This window comes from Colossoma macropomum, unplaced genomic scaffold (genome assembly GCF_904425465.1).
Source record: "Colossoma macropomum unplaced genomic scaffold, Colossoma_macropomum, whole genome shotgun sequence".
Lineage (NCBI taxonomy): Eukaryota > Metazoa > Chordata > Actinopteri > Characiformes > Serrasalmidae > Colossoma > Colossoma macropomum.
The window spans coordinates 17,677,620-17,692,902 of NW_023494791.1; the positions used below are offsets into that span (position 1 = coordinate 17,677,620).

Below are 15,283 nucleotides of genomic sequence, written 5' to 3' on the forward strand. Positions count from 1 at the left end.
TGCACATTACATTCAACAATAAACATGCAACATGGAATTTCAATACTGAATATCGCTATCGAGGTAACTCCCCTGTCATTCTAGTTTCTGCGAGGGATTGGCGGATCAATACTGAAATATCGATACTTCTGATTCTGACATTGCTTTTTGAGAATCTCATATATGGAAACTTGTAATTTGGAAAGCAGTGAATATACACCAGTATTATTAAACTGATTAAAGTAAATTAATGTCATAGCAATAAATGTATAGTACAGGAAATACTTTTCCCTCCACCTTCTTCCTCTGCTCTATAATGGCAGATCATTTGGAGTCTTTCCCCTAAACAGTTTATGCTGCAGTTTATTTAATACTAATGCAAAAGCTTTCAAATATCATTTTAATGTTTTAATGCTTTTACACCTGCAGAAATCACAAAGAACCCACAAAGAGTATCAGTCTTTGAAATCGGGATATTAGCCTTGGCATTACTCTGTATCAGCACAAAAACAAAATTAGTGGTATCGCCCACTCCTAGTTTGTGCTGTCAGTGAATGGCTAGACTTTTTTTTCATTTTGAGTGAGCAAAGCATGTAAGCCAATGGTAGCTTGGCGAATGTCCCCAGCATGTGACATCACACAGAGCAGAGAAATGAGTGCAAAGTCTATTATTTGGTTGTGGTTACTTACATCCAGAGAGGGTTCAGGCATGTCTGTCGGTCCCTGGCCGCCCACCTGGCCCTCCGCGGCCGGGTTAAAGGTCATGTCAGGGTGCGGATGGCTGTTGGGGCCAGGCTGTTGCTGTGGGGGCGGGGCTTGGCGTGGGGGCTGGGAGGATGGAGGGCCGCTGTGATGCAATGGCTGCGCTGCTTGGCTGTTGGGGTGGGGGGATGCGTGCATGCCTGGCTGCATGGAAGCATGGGACTGCTCAGCGCTCACAGGATGGGGCATCTACAGGGAGGAGGAGAAAGAGGCAGTGAGGAACTGTGTGCGCAGCATGGAGTGTGGGCCAGCGCCCGGGTGGCAGACAGAAACACATATGTACTGTTTGGAGTGACGCGAGTGCCATGCAGATGACATCAGAGCATATCACCACACTTAGATGCTACCATTCTAAAGAAGATTTAACCCACATTCCTATTCAAAATTACTGTATGTATATATGTATGTACATGCCACCACTTTCAAATGGAAACTGTGAACGTATTACTGGTAGTGACACTATTGTTCAAAAGTTTGGAATCAATGTTTTTAATAATATAAAACCAACTTGGCAGTAAAAATATACAAAATGATTCGAAGTAGGAATGATTCTGAGTAGGAAGCATTAAAAAAGAAATTGTAGACGCATCTAGAATGATGAACATAGCTGTAGACGATCCTAAAATGACTGAGAAAGCTGTATGACATCAACAATGAAGTTAAAACAATATTAGCTTTTGAATACAGGACATTAGCATGTCCTGTATTCAGAAGTGCACTTCATATCTTGAGGCAGATATCTTGAAAAAAATATGTAAATAGATAGTTACAGTATATTATCTAGCATTTAATAACTTCTTATTAACACATATTAAATATTAAACAAAACATTAACATTTGGTGTCTAGTTTATAATATTTAAATTTACACTACATGAGATATTATTATGGGCGGCACGGTGGCACAGTGGGTAGCGCTGTCGCCTCACAGCAAGTTCGATTCCCGGCCGGGCAACTGGGGTCCTTTCTGCGTGGAGTTTGCATGTTCTCCCTGTGTCTGCGTGGGTTTCCTCCCACGGTACAAAGACATGCAGTCAGGCCAATTTGAAATGCTGAATTGCCCCTAGGTGTGAATGTGTGTGTGATTGTATATGTATGTCTGTCTGTCTGCCCTGCGATGGACTGGCGACCTGTCCGGGGTGTGTCCTGCCTTCTGCCCGATGGCGGCGGCTGGGAGATATTATTATATATTAATAATTATTGAGTTACCAACAAGTAATTCCAAGCTTTCGAAGGGTAGCGCAAATTCATTTTACTCTATACAAGTGCATCAAACTTGAGCAAGTGCCAAACTTCTACATGGAGACGATGAAGAGTATGTAAGGAGATTCAATGTGTTGTGACAACAGACGGACAGGTTTGGTCCACTGTTCATATTTGAATGAAAAACAAAGTTCCAGAGTGTTTAATATAAACACTGGTCAAATGAAAGCAGTGAGCTTCTGGATGACCAGCTGAGGCTGGAGCTGATGTCAGGATCGGGTCTGGACTTTGGCTCTCTTACCGAGTCCGGCATGCCGTGGCCAAGGGGTTTGTCTGGGCCCATGAGGTTGTTGGGCACATCTGGAGGATGGGAGAGCTGCGGCCCATGCATGAAATCATTCATGGGAGCTCCTCCACCAGAGTTACCGTGGGGAAAGTCAAAGTTTCCATGGCCTTGGTAACTATTGCCTGAAAAAAAGCAGAGAAAATAGAGGAGAACAGTGAGAAGCTTTCCCTCAGCCAGAGAAAGGGGTGCTTAGGTCAGCCTTTTAAAATCTGCAGGCATAAGTCTATCTGACTGTTATGACTGTGAAAAATAGTCAGGCAAACGTCCTTTATCCTAGATCTTGTAAAACGTTTAAGAATATTTTTTCTAAGGTAGACAGAGTGAAAGGCTGGAGCTGGCTGGGCTGCTGACCTCTACCTTGGCCCCCGTACTCCGTGTTGTTCCCTCCGTGCTGCGGCGGGAGGGAGGTGTAAGGTGAGGGTCCTGGCCCCAGTTGTGCGATCATATCCATCACATTAGGCATGATCATCTGGCTGGGACTCATGGTCTTAAAGCGCTTGGCCAGAGGGCCGTCTGGATCTTCCTTTATGTGCAGGTCAGACTTTATGGGCACTGGCCGCCAACTACACGTGGGGTCAATGGTGACCTCTTCGAACTCCGAGCTAAGGAAGAAAAACAGAAGATTCCGAGTGTGTGAGAACCCTTAAAGCTTGAACAAAACAGACAGATGTACACAGAAAGGCTTGTGGGTATGTGGTTCTATGGGTAAACATTGGAGAAAAAGCACGGAATGTGTTGATCCTTAACGTTGTTTACTTCAATCATACGTACTTTTGGATGGCATTGAGAATTCCCCACATGTACTGGTCCACTTCCAGACCCTCCAATAATGCAGTTTTACTGGGGACAGAGAGAGCCGTATGAAACTATCTCAAAAGGGAAAAACACATTTTCATTCCAAAATTCAGTCCAGTTGAGGTTTGTTACATACTTGCATACGGGACACCTCCACGTTCCTCTCTCACAGTTCAGCTGCAGATAGGACTCCAGGTCGAAACACTAAGGAGGAGAGTCAATATCAGTATTAGAGAAGCATGCAGCACATGGAAACAAGGCCACAACTACTCTGATGTTGTATAAGGTAACAGCAAAATATCAAGTACTGATCAAGGATCTCTCCATGAAAAAAAAACATAAAGTTAACTGATTGGCTGAGACAAACAACAATTCCAGCCATTTTCACTTTTTTTTCACAGATTTTCACATTTTTGTAACCTTCTTCTCAAAGGAACCAAGCCAGCAGACTTCAACACACTGCCTACCTGAACGTGTTTACAGTCATGTCCCCGTGCGGGGAGCTGGATCCGCCTGAACGTGATGGGACACTTGAGGGACACTTTGATGGCCGTCTGCTCCACCCCGTCCTCTCCGTTCAGTGTGGCGTTCCCAGAGGACGCTGCTACACTGCTGAAATTTCTCTTTACTGCAAACAGAGGAGTCAGACATCAGCGCATAAAAGAAGAAAGGATAAAACTGCCCCCTTTCACATTGTTTATCAATGGTCAGGACCACCACAGAGCAGGTATTATTTGGACGTTGAATCATTCTCAGCACTGTAGTGACACTGATGCGGTTGTTATGTGTTAGTGTGTGTTGCACAGGTACAAGTGGATCAGCCACGGCAGTTGCTGGAGTTTTTAAATCCTGTGTCCACTGTCTGTCCACTCTATTAGACACTTCTATTTTGACAGACAATAGCTCATTTGTTGCTGCACAGTTTGTGTTGGTCACCATCTAGTCCTTCACCAGTGGTCACAGGACACTGCCCACAGGAAGCTATTGGCTGGATATTTTTGATTGGTGGACTATTTTTAGTCTAGCAGCGACACTGAGGTGTATGTGTGTGTAAATATATATCGAACAGGAACAGGTTTATCGTGCAGAGTGTGCTCTTACTTTTGGTAATGCAGTGTTCTGCAGGCAGGAGCCTCTTCTTCAGCAGGCCCTGCAGGACGGATCTCACTGACGGCCTGTGCACCAGCTGCAGCACGAACAAGTGCGACTGGAACAAGAGCATACACATGTTAACACACGCCAGAGAGCTCCCCCACACCATCAAATCTCTGCATTAGTGCTCTGGGATAATGATATCTCCTCAGTGCTGTTTGCTTTTCCAGCGGAAGACCACGAAACTGATACCAAACGCACACACACAGAGACAATGCAGGATCCTACATGAGCATGGCTGCTGAAGTAAATCAGTGTTATCTCATTTAGTATCATATGTTATACAAGAGTGCTCCAACACTGCCATTAAATCAGGAACAGTGCATTATTCAAGAACATGGCCATTAAGTGCAATGTAGCTGTACTCACACAGCAGCAAGCTGTGACTGTGATCTGGATGGTGTTTCTCCCAGGCTGACACACGTGCTTCAGGTGCAAAGGTTTGTGAGAGGTCTTGTTGTCGCCCCTCTCAATGGTGAGCGGGGTGGCGTTGACGCTGACCTGCACCGATGCTGGCCAGTTTGTGTTCATCTGCCGGTCCTCGTGGTGGTAGCACTTAAACTGGAGCTCCAGGTCAGACCTGACACAATCAGTTAAGTGGTTAACACACCAGCATATGCACAGTTTAGGATGTTTATGTTATGGTATTTTGATGTTAAATTTCACATAAGTAATTAAGCAATGCCTGATGCAGCGACCAGGATCTTTAATTAAGGATTTTTAATTCTAACTGTCCGTAAGCAAACCCCAAGCATAATGACAGATTTTACTGTTTTTTTTGTCCAGTCTCTCAAGACCTGAGATCTCACAGAATTCTGCATGAACAAAACAAATATGGCAGACAACAAAGCACAGATTACAGTGCCAGTTGTGTATATTTAGCAGCGTACACATGCAAGAAAATAGGTCTTAATTGTTTTTTGCTATGTCAATTATGATAAAATGATTTATAGCTCTTCATTAAGTTTGGCTCTCATTGGTTAACAGTCTTTCATGCATCCCCACTAGTTCTGAATATTGAATGTTTTCATTTATTGAAATATTGAACATACTCACAACTGGCCTGTGAGTAGATTGGAGAGGTTAAGATTGGATTCTGCACGTCCCAGCCCACAGGACAATCTAGAAGGTTAACTGTTTAAGACCTGCCTTAACTGGAACACCTTTTGCGACTGTCGAGAGGAGGAAACTGGCGTAAAATTGGCCTGATTATCCTATAGTGTGGGCTGGATACGAGAAAATACCTGCAAATGCTTTGTAAAACAGCAATTTACTAACACTTTGGGTATGTTTATAGCTTAATGTTCATCAGAGTGTCTTACTTGTATAAAGAGTTCATTTGGCTTAAAATATGATTTGATAGTTTTCTTTTCCAAGCTATTACTAAAAGCACATACTGAAAATGTTGTTCAAACAAGAAATGCAAAGGTAGCTCAAACAACTGAAACGTTTGGGTGCTGATGAGAGCTGACATCACAGGCTATAAAAGGCTATAAAAGCATGGGGTTCATCACTGCTCTTAAAGTATTTTTTATATCCAAAACAGTAACCAAGTGTATTAAAGTGTCCTCAAAATTTTTACAGGTAGTGCAGCAGATTCTCTGCAAAGCATGCTAACATAGCATGATGTAGCACACACACCTCCACATGAGGGTCTGGTGGACGGAGGGCCGCAGATGGAAGACGTGGTTGCTGACGGCCAGGTTGTGCTCTAATCTGAAGGGCTCCAGCACCACCCCATCCCGTACAGGGAAGGTCAGCCGTAGCTCCTCGTTGGGGTTAGCTAAAACCAACACACAGCCTTAGCTCATACATAGACACACTGTTGCGACAAGAGAATCTTCTTTTGTGCTTTTTGACAGGCATATACTGCAAGATGTGCACAGAACTTTGCCTCTGGGGTCACATAGTTTCTGCTTTCCCACTGAAATGCATGCATTATGAATGTGCTCAGAGTGGATGTGAAAAATGAATGAGGTAAGCTAAATGAGTGGTGAGATTTTTTCCTCACCCAGCTGAAGGTGTTTAGAGGATCAAAGGGTTGTCTAAGATGTGCTGATGACAGACTCTGAGTGAGTGTTTAATAAAAACAGAAGTAGTAAGACTGAAATGATCTGAATTGTTATGTCTGTGGTACTCACTCGGTGGTGGAGGCAGGGACGTCATGTTTGGTTTCATGTCAGGGGGAAATGGAGGCTTGACGTCCTGGTTGGGCGATAGGTATGGAGGGATGCTGCTTCCAGGAGTCATGGGTGGCGTGGGGTTCCCAGGAACTGGTGAGTGAGGATAGTTCACAACCTGCCGAGGAGGCTACAAGGGGGAAAAAAGTGTACTATATGTATTACTACACTATACAGCCATAATATGCATATTATGTAACAGAGATTTAAGTATATGCAATACATAATACATCACACACTGAGCAAGAAAAATAGCAACAGTGGAGAAGAGGGATGCCTACCCCATTGCCTTGGTTATAGGCATAACCACCTCCTGAGAAGTTGTTATTCTGACCATTGAATGGCTCCTGCTGGAGAAAAGAAATAGCATGTTTTGATTTTCAATCTGAAGTATGAGAAAACTACATCATGTGTACATCAGTTACATCATGTTTACTATTATATTACATTTACCTTATAGTATTGACTCATTGCCACTCCCGAAGGGGGGTACTGACCAGAGCCCTGCTGGCCTGGCATTCTTTGACCAGGGTAGTTGGGTGAGGGCAGTGCTCTGGAGGCATTAGGGTTGGGGTACTGCCCTTGCTGGTTAGGAAACTGGCCATTAGGTCCAAACTGCTGGCCCCCGTAGTTGGGCTGAAAAGGGAATTTTAATTATAGCCATTGCACCAACTAATGAACAAGCCAAAACAATTTCAAATATTTGTTTTCTGTCTAAATTTGAAGATGCTAACAAAATATATGGAGTCAACAATGATATACAAGCTATAAAATGCTTTAGTTTTGCATGGCAGATATGAGGATAACAAAGCTAACAAGTAAAGGAAACCCTCCCCCACATGTGTATTCTGCCAACTGTACGATTAAGTCATCACTCAATTGCCTTAAGCTAGACAACGGGAACTCTCATGTATCTATAAAAATGGACATATGTTTAAAACAAGGTTTAAAAACCTCAGTAGCAGCAATCTTGAAGCCTCAAATTTGTACTTTTGTCCATTTTGATAGATAACATTACTGCCATCCAGCACCAGAAACCACATAAGAACTTGACCGTTGTCAGTTCTCACCTCTCCAGGATAGGGCCTCTTGGTGCTCTGCATGGGCATGGATTGTGGCCTTGGGCCAGGATAGCCTTGCTGGGGCATCCTCTGGCCATGGCCCCCAAAAGGTCCCATCCCTGGGGCCCGGGGCTGGTTCATACTTATTGGTGGCCCACTCAGGTTGGAGCTGTTCATGCTGGCCCCCATGGCAGCGGGGTTCATGCCTCCTCCCATGGCTGGGGGGCCCCGGGGTCCAGGTTGGTTCATGAACTGGTTGCTATAGCCCTGCGTGGGTCCCATCTGAAACGAGGAGCACATCTAGAGAAAAAAACAAATGGAAATAAGTGAATAATTGAGCAAATGGATTAACATTTCTATTTCAGTCTGGCTGTGAGCCAGCACCTGGGCTGCATGGACATCACCTACCTGGCCATACTGGTTCATGTCCTTGTTGGTCTCCTGCAGAGCAGCTACTGTGGCTGTGGCTGTAGCTGTTGCTGTGGCAGCGGCTGCGGCGACAGCAGCTGCAGCGGCAGCAGCGGCAGGCTGGGTAAAGTCCGACGGTGGCCGGGTGTGAGGGGGCATGCCTATGCCACCCGGAGCATTCGGACCACCTGGGTAGCTGTAAAAGCCAAAACAGCAGCTTACTTCGACTTACTGGCACACAGCTAAAAACAAAGTCAATAATCACAATAAAAGAATGCCTCCCTTGTAGATAAAAAAAACATCTGATGTCATTGTTTCTGTACATCAGATCTCTAGACACTATCTCCTTAATCATTATACTCTCTCTGTCTGCTTGGCACTATGTGAAGGTGATATCATCTCTTTTGAGAAAACTCCTGGAAGACTAAGACCCCTGAGCTAAGTGTTGGCTTGGCATCATAATCAAATATCAAATATCAATAATGGAGGAATATTGCCCAAGTTTATTGAATTTCTCAGGGAATCGAGCAAGGAAAGGCTCTCTCTTTGGGAAGTATCTTCTCATACGTGCGTCTAGAACTGCTCCACTGATTTGTCAAAGCTGGGGCTTTGAATACTCACCTCCCACTGAAGCCTCCGGCTCCAGGGTGCCCCGCTCGTCCGTACATGCCCTGTTGCATGTAGGCCTGGTTGGAGCCCCCTTTGCCTGGGAACTGTTGCTGTTGGCCAGGGAACTGAGGGGAGTTGATCCCTGGGTTGCTAGCCGACATGCCGGACCCTATTCCATTGCCTCCAGGGTTCATAGGGTTGTTGGTGTTGGCCATGGGGTTACCCAATACCTGATTCAACAAAAACAACAGGATTACAAAACCTTCAGCTGTCCTTGCTACTCAGAGTGCAACAGAGATATTCAAAAGGGAGCATTCGGTACATTAGTGCTGCTTTTTTGTCTCACCTGACTTTGTGACGTATTAGTAACACCCCACACGGTTGTGACCACCGACAACGAGCCTGGAGCCTGGTTGGTGTTCTGCTGCCACGGAACAGAGTCGTACGGAAAGGACCCATCACTGAAAATTAAACAATAGCATCAGATCAGCGAGCTGATGTACAAACATCCCTTACCGTACCTAAGATCAGGACGTTCATGTTCCAGATCTTTACAGTGGGGTCTAAAGCACTAAGGGGCAGCTTCAGGGAGGTTTGCTGACTTTTGGAAGAATCCTCTACTGAATGGAGGACATTGTTTCCCATGGAACCGAAGCTGTAGGATTCGCCAGGGAGACTTTCCTTGGCAACCAATCACAGCTCAGGCCTGGGCCCAGAGCACAGAATGTTCTATTAAACATAACTTCATTGAGCCAGTGCTTCTTCTCTGCTCGGACACCCCAGAGGCCCTTTCTCTGGCACTCTATCAACAAACAACTCCACAGGCCCAAATCCTTTCGACTTATATAGAGCAAAGTTTAAATGAAAATGAAGCATCATTGAATAATTTTTTCCGTGCCTCGGAGTCTTGAGATTGTTAGATCACTTTGATAGCCAGCAATGATTCAATGTTTACACAGCATGGCTGACAAAAACTTGACTGCTGGTGTCTTGGAAAAGACTGAGTAAAGGCAACTGGTGGTAACAGTGGGTGCCAAACAAATGGGCAGTCTTTAAGTGTACTGCATTTAAAAGAATGGCTCATTTTGGACAGGAGCACAGCACACTACAAGAACAGCTTTAACTTAGCACATTGTCCTTGTACTGAAGCCGAAGCTCTAGGGGCAACAGGTTCAGAGCAGTGGTTGTCACAGTGCTTGGAGAGGGTCCAGCAGGAGGCAGGCTAACCGTCTGCAGAACTGGGCTTTTGTCTGGCCGGTGCGCACTGACCTGTGGGAGAGCGAGGGCTTCATGGAGTTCATGGGCGGTTGCATGGGCACTTTGCCCTGGGGCTCACTCTGACGATTCTTCTGGTGCCGCAGCAGGAGCAGCCGACCCAGCTCCTCACACCAGGATGACAGCAAGGCTACAGAGAGAGAGAAAGAGAGGGGGGGAAGAGAGACAGGGAAAGAAACAAAGGGAGAATGACATGAGTCTATAGAACCAAGGCTCATTAACTTAGCAAATCACACTACAATCTGCACACTTTGTTCTTCGTCTACATAATCTATGCTTAAAACCATGCTAGTTACATTTAGATTAGATAAGTAAAATTGAGATTTTCTACATTTTTTTTAGCATTTTCTCTACTGAACAGACACATTTTTCCACAAACAGCTGACAATTTACAAATTTGCAAAGAGGAGAATTTAACAGACAAGCACAGCCATGCCTGGAAAAGATGATGATAATAAACCAGTTCAAACACAATGTAGTAACAATAAAGTCCTTTCAAAAATCTCCATCGACAGTTCTCAGCCTTCACCACCAGAGGGCACTGCAGTCCTGTATTTTTCCAAGCACTTAGGGCCATGTCAGCATGCCTCTCTCAGGATCATATGCTTTTCATCTGCAGTGTATAGTAAGCAGTGATCCTACTACAAAAGACTGCTCTTCCCTTCTCATGGTGGGAGGATGAAAAGGCAGAGAGGGAGAGAGAGAGAGAGAGAGGGAGGGGAGATGAGAATCGGAGCTGAAGATGGTGAATCACAGCAGCGTCGAGCTATGGCAGCACTTCACTACTTGGGGGGGAGGCGGGACATGAGCCTTTTGCCACGGTGATGGAGTGGATTTGGAATGGCAGGTGCTGGCACAGAGCCAAATCTGCCAGTGCTGCACTGGCTACTGTAGCTACCCTACACCTCCATAGCTCAAACTCAACCAACAGCTTTAAGTGCTCCTCTATTGCTTTAGAGTGGTCTCTGGACCCTCTCTTGAGTGCTCATTCACTCACACACATGCAGACACCTGTGTGCAGTGATGGAGGAGAGATTGCGAGAATGTAGACACATTCTCTACATGACTGTACCACACAGACGGAGCATGAACAAAAGGCATGAACTGCCTCACTGGTGTGGTCTCACTCCACCATCAAACAGATTCTGCAAAAGGACAAAATAAAATATTCCCTTTCATCCAAAATGAGTTCATCCTCCGGAACAATACCCTTCTTTCTTCCCTGAGACCCCTCCACAGAGACGGCAGATAGAGAATAAAAAATGCCCCATGCGCTTATTTCAACACAGGGGGTGGTGTTAAAGAGTCTTTTTCTCCTTGTCTGGGGAGACTGCAGCTCCAACGTGAGTGGCTGAGTGCGCTCTCTCTCTCTCTCTCTCTCTCTCTCTCTCTCTCTCTCTCTCTCTCTCTCTCTCTCTCGCTCGCGCAGAGACAGACGTCTGCCTTGGCTCTTTCCTCCCTGTATCGATCAGCCAGTAATGACTAATAAGACTGCTCAGCTGTCTCCAGTGCCCTTAATGCTAGGGGAATGTAAACGAGCAAATACGCGTCTGACAGACAGAGAGGATCACGCGCACAGAACACATTTTCACCTCCATCTTAGCTTTATCACACACACTGATTTCCATCTGACCTTCACATAGTCATCTTTAAAGGCTTCTTTGTTTATCTTCTTCCATATTTTTTCAATACTTACATAAAATATTTGATATTTTAGGGCCTGCTGGAACAGCATTTTATAGGCTTTGGCCTATAATGCCAACACTCATTGCCGTTTCCTAACAAGTAACACATATTCGAATACTCATTTTCAAAATCACTCAATAATTTTTATATTTCATAATTAACCATAACTTTAAGTATGTTTGTTACTGCAGTTCAAAAAATATCCAGTTGGCAGCAACAATGTATTAATAGTCAGGCTGAAGCCCAGCTGGATGCTGAATCCATGGTTGTAGCCCTCCTGTTCAAATACAAATTTTATGAGTCGCATATCTTGACATAATGTAATGAGTTTCAAATACCATTTTATTTATCACCTTCACTGTTTTAGCTTGTTTTCAATCTAGTTCGTCATTTTTTTGTCAGTTAAAGCAGCTGTGAGGGTGACACGCAAGCCGAGCATGAGTATGACCGCGCTCAGACAAGTTATTAGAGCTATATATAGTATTGGGCAAAAATTTAAGGCACCTGAGAAAATTATATTTAAAAAGGTAATTATCTGAGCACTAAGCATGTATTTCTTCACAAAAACACCAATATTAGAATAAATAAAAATAACTTTTATTCAATAAGCAGTGGCTGCATGTTTCTCAAGCTTAACTATTTATAACCTCTCCTCAAGGAAGCCCTTTATTAATTGCAGTTATCATCAAACACCTGGTTTGGCTAATCGGTGCTTCATTATGTTAAAGTGTGCTGGTGATGGAATGCAATAAATCCATAATATGTCCACGATATACACATATTCAGATATACTATAGATAATTGGACAAGAACTTCATTCATTAAATTCATTTTACACATTGTTCTAATAGTGACTGACTCACTCTCTCCAGGTTAAAATATACAATCACAGAGAGAGCTTGTACGTGTACATATATCAAAGGGATCCAATTGAAAGGGAGCACTGCTTACCACACGACAGGCGTGAAAGCCATCCCAGCAGGTTTGGAGCGAGAGGCTGGAATCACCCACCTACTTAAATGAGAATTATTCCACCCTGCCATTACAGAGAGCTTATCTCCCTGCTAAATCACCACCTCTGCATGCTGGCAACTGCTATTTTCTCACAAAAGACCAACTTAGAACTCATATGACAGGTTACAGCCAGCCACTGCCTGCCAATTCCCCTCTGTAGTCCCCCGCCTAGCGCACCTCCTACACCTAACAAAGAGCAAGAGTACTCCTGCCTGCAATTCAGCCTATGCATTCACTCAAAAACAGCCCACACTTAGGTTAATCAGCCCAACACCTTCCATCAACAAGCAACAACGCCCTCTCCTATTCAAATAAAGCTTCTATTTTTCCTACAAAACATTAACTTCCTCTCCCCCTACGACACACCTCCAGTGGGTTTTCATCTGTACTCTGTTAGTACACTGGCATTCTCTCCATCCGGTTATTCTGAATTAACATGCTTGTTTATGCCTCCATTTCCTTCTTATCCCTAGCTCCTCTCCTCTTTCTCCATTTCCTCTTTCCCTCCCTCTCTCTGCCACAGTCACCTGCTCCAGTGCGGCTGTGTGTTGTGTCTTGATGTGTTGGCAGCGGGCAATATGGCTCTGCGGTAGAACGAGTATGGCGCTCTTTGTTGGCTCTGTGGCAGCATGCAGAAGCAGGCTTTATTGTGGTTTACTGGGCTCAGTGGTTGAATGTGCTGAGTTACAGTAGGCAGAATGGTGCTGTGTGCTGGGTTAAAGACCGTGGGCAGTATGGTGATGTGTGGTGTGTTTAAAGGCAGTACGCAGAACAGTACTGTGCTAAATTAATGGCAGTAGGCGGTAGGATTGTGTTTGCTGGTTTAATGTAAATCTGGGTATGATGCTCTGGTGTTTGTTCACTGTATGGCAGTACGCTAGTGCAGCTCCACTCTGGCAGGGCTGGCTGGGTTGGCAGAGACAGTGGCAGTAGGGGGCAGAGAGAGCAGACACAGAGCACAGCTCTCAGTGGCCAGGCAAGCACCAGCCAGCCCGTCTCAACACCCAGTAATATTGTAACTGCCATTACGACCCACTGCAATTCTATGGCGCTGGTCAGGTTTTTCACATGCACAAAGTACTAAAGTCAACAAAAAATGCAGAGCAGGACAATATGCCAGTTATCAAATCCAAAGCACATACATGTAAGATTTTTTTACATTACCGATCAGTAACTGTCAAAGTAATTATAGCTGCAGTTCAACCTTAGCATTTGACCCTAAGAAGTTACAGTTATCACCAACAATTACAAAACATGGTGTAATTCAATATAAATGATTTCTCATTCATAGCTAATTGAAACAATTGGGGAAATTCTTTCAGAAGCACAGATTCTTCCATCTGTACCATATTTGTGTTCGTCAACAGAAGAGGAGATATTTAAAAATGAATCTGCACAAGTCTTGTTTTGCAGAAAAAGTAAGCAAACGTGATTAAATGCATAGCTACACAATTATATTTTAATAGTGTAGCAAAATTCTTGACTTCTAAGGGATAATCTGGTGCATAAAAGTTGATTAACCTTTACTACAAAACACAAATCATATAATCGATTCTGACAATTTTTAATGATTGACTAAAGCCTTTTTAAATCTCAATGAATGGACCTTTTCATTCACTAAGTGAACAAAAGCAACCTGAATATGTGCAGAACTCAGCCTTGAGTCCGTTTACATGAATGTCTTAATTGTCTTCAGTGTTACTATGAAGGTTGAAGACTTGTCTCACTGTGACTCTTATGAAACATGCCCTGCTACTCCTAAAAGTGCCAGACCACTCTTTTGTCCAGCAGGGCTGGAACAGTCTTAGCGCAGGGACAACAGCCTGTGGCCCTCCAGATGACTGGCAGAGCGAGCTACAGAAACAACCTAAAATGTCTCTCTCACTAGCCGTCTCTCTATGTTTGAACTATGCCCAGTTAAGAGGCTCTGCAGTATGGTTTAGTGGGCTGATGGCTGTCCATCCCTCCTGCTGACCGGTGTAAATCCCCAAACAAGCGGGTCCGCAGAGGATCGGGTCGCCCTGGTTACACAAATCACCTCCAAATCTGCCCAAAGTATGTGTGCTTCCCCTTGTTTCACAGGCTGCGCGGCCCAACCCTGCCAGCGCCCGTCTCAGCCCCAGCCCCAGCTCCAGCCTTGCTCTCTCTCTCTTACTGCTCTCGCCACCTCATTATGAGCTTTTTAATTACGAAGCAGCCCTTCCATCGCTAATAAAACAGAGATGGTAACAAATGGACAGTGGTGTAATGGAGAGGGGCCAAAACGAACAAAGCCATCAAAGTAGAGGACTCCACTTGACTCTATAATCGCAGTCTGGCTGTATCAGATAGCAGACTTCATCCTGGTCCAAGCACCCAGCCCACCGCGACAAACCCAGCGCAGTGTCTTTGCCCTGACCATTACTTATTCATTGAATGTATTACAGACCTGCGTGTGAAGAGGCAGTCTGTGGGAAAGTGGATTTGGGTATGAAGAAATGCATGAGGATTATGAAGTGATGCTGCCTTCACTAGTTACCATCAAGCAGTTCCATCACACTGTAAACACAGATATTATCAGAGTCGTAAAAAAACTCTAATCTCTAAAATGGTAATTTTACTAGAAAAGGGAAAAATGTTGTTAACTTTAAAGTACATTAATGTACCAAATTTGTATTTCACATCATTTGTAACCATGTCTTTTGGTCCAGCCATCATAAAATGTTCACACAACATGAAGGGCAGCTAACATTTTCAAATGGTGTTTAAAAAAATGAAAAATGCAAAGAAAATATGACATGACAGCAATATGATTTATATTAAGGTTCGATGCCT

At 44.3% G+C, this 15,283-nt stretch overlaps 1 protein-coding gene across 11 annotated transcripts in view; it reads right to left on the bottom strand.

Moving 5' to 3' along the window:
* Positions 1-15,283, bottom strand: part of zmiz1a (zinc finger, MIZ-type containing 1a) — a 145,106-nt gene that overhangs the window by 1,137 nt on the left and 128,686 nt on the right. For 8 of the 11 annotated variants that reach the window (XM_036574191.1, XM_036574184.1, XM_036574185.1 and 5 more), the window contains 17 exons: positions 9,764-9,899; positions 8,841-8,955; positions 8,507-8,724; positions 7,886-8,081; positions 7,487-7,777; positions 6,870-7,052; positions 6,698-6,766; positions 6,378-6,546; positions 5,878-6,019; positions 4,606-4,816; positions 4,186-4,291; positions 3,552-3,712; positions 3,221-3,288; positions 3,061-3,129; positions 2,641-2,891; positions 2,245-2,411; positions 670-930 (listed from right to left, as the gene is read on the bottom strand). In XM_036574191.1, the coding sequence (XP_036430084.1) occupies positions 670-930; positions 2,245-2,411; positions 2,641-2,891; positions 3,061-3,129; positions 3,221-3,288; positions 3,552-3,712; positions 4,186-4,291; positions 4,606-4,816; positions 5,878-6,019; positions 6,378-6,546; positions 6,698-6,766; positions 6,870-7,052; positions 7,487-7,777; positions 7,886-8,081; positions 8,507-8,724; positions 8,841-8,955; positions 9,764-9,899 (2,813 nt within the window). The remainder of the gene's footprint in view (positions 1-669; positions 931-2,244; positions 2,412-2,640; positions 2,892-3,060; positions 3,130-3,220; positions 3,289-3,551; positions 3,713-4,185; positions 4,292-4,605; positions 4,817-5,877; positions 6,020-6,377; positions 6,547-6,697; positions 6,767-6,869; positions 7,053-7,486; positions 7,778-7,885; positions 8,082-8,506; positions 8,725-8,840; positions 8,956-9,763; positions 9,900-15,283) is intronic. The other 3 variants (XM_036574192.1, XM_036574190.1, XM_036574189.1) reach the window with 2 other exon arrangements.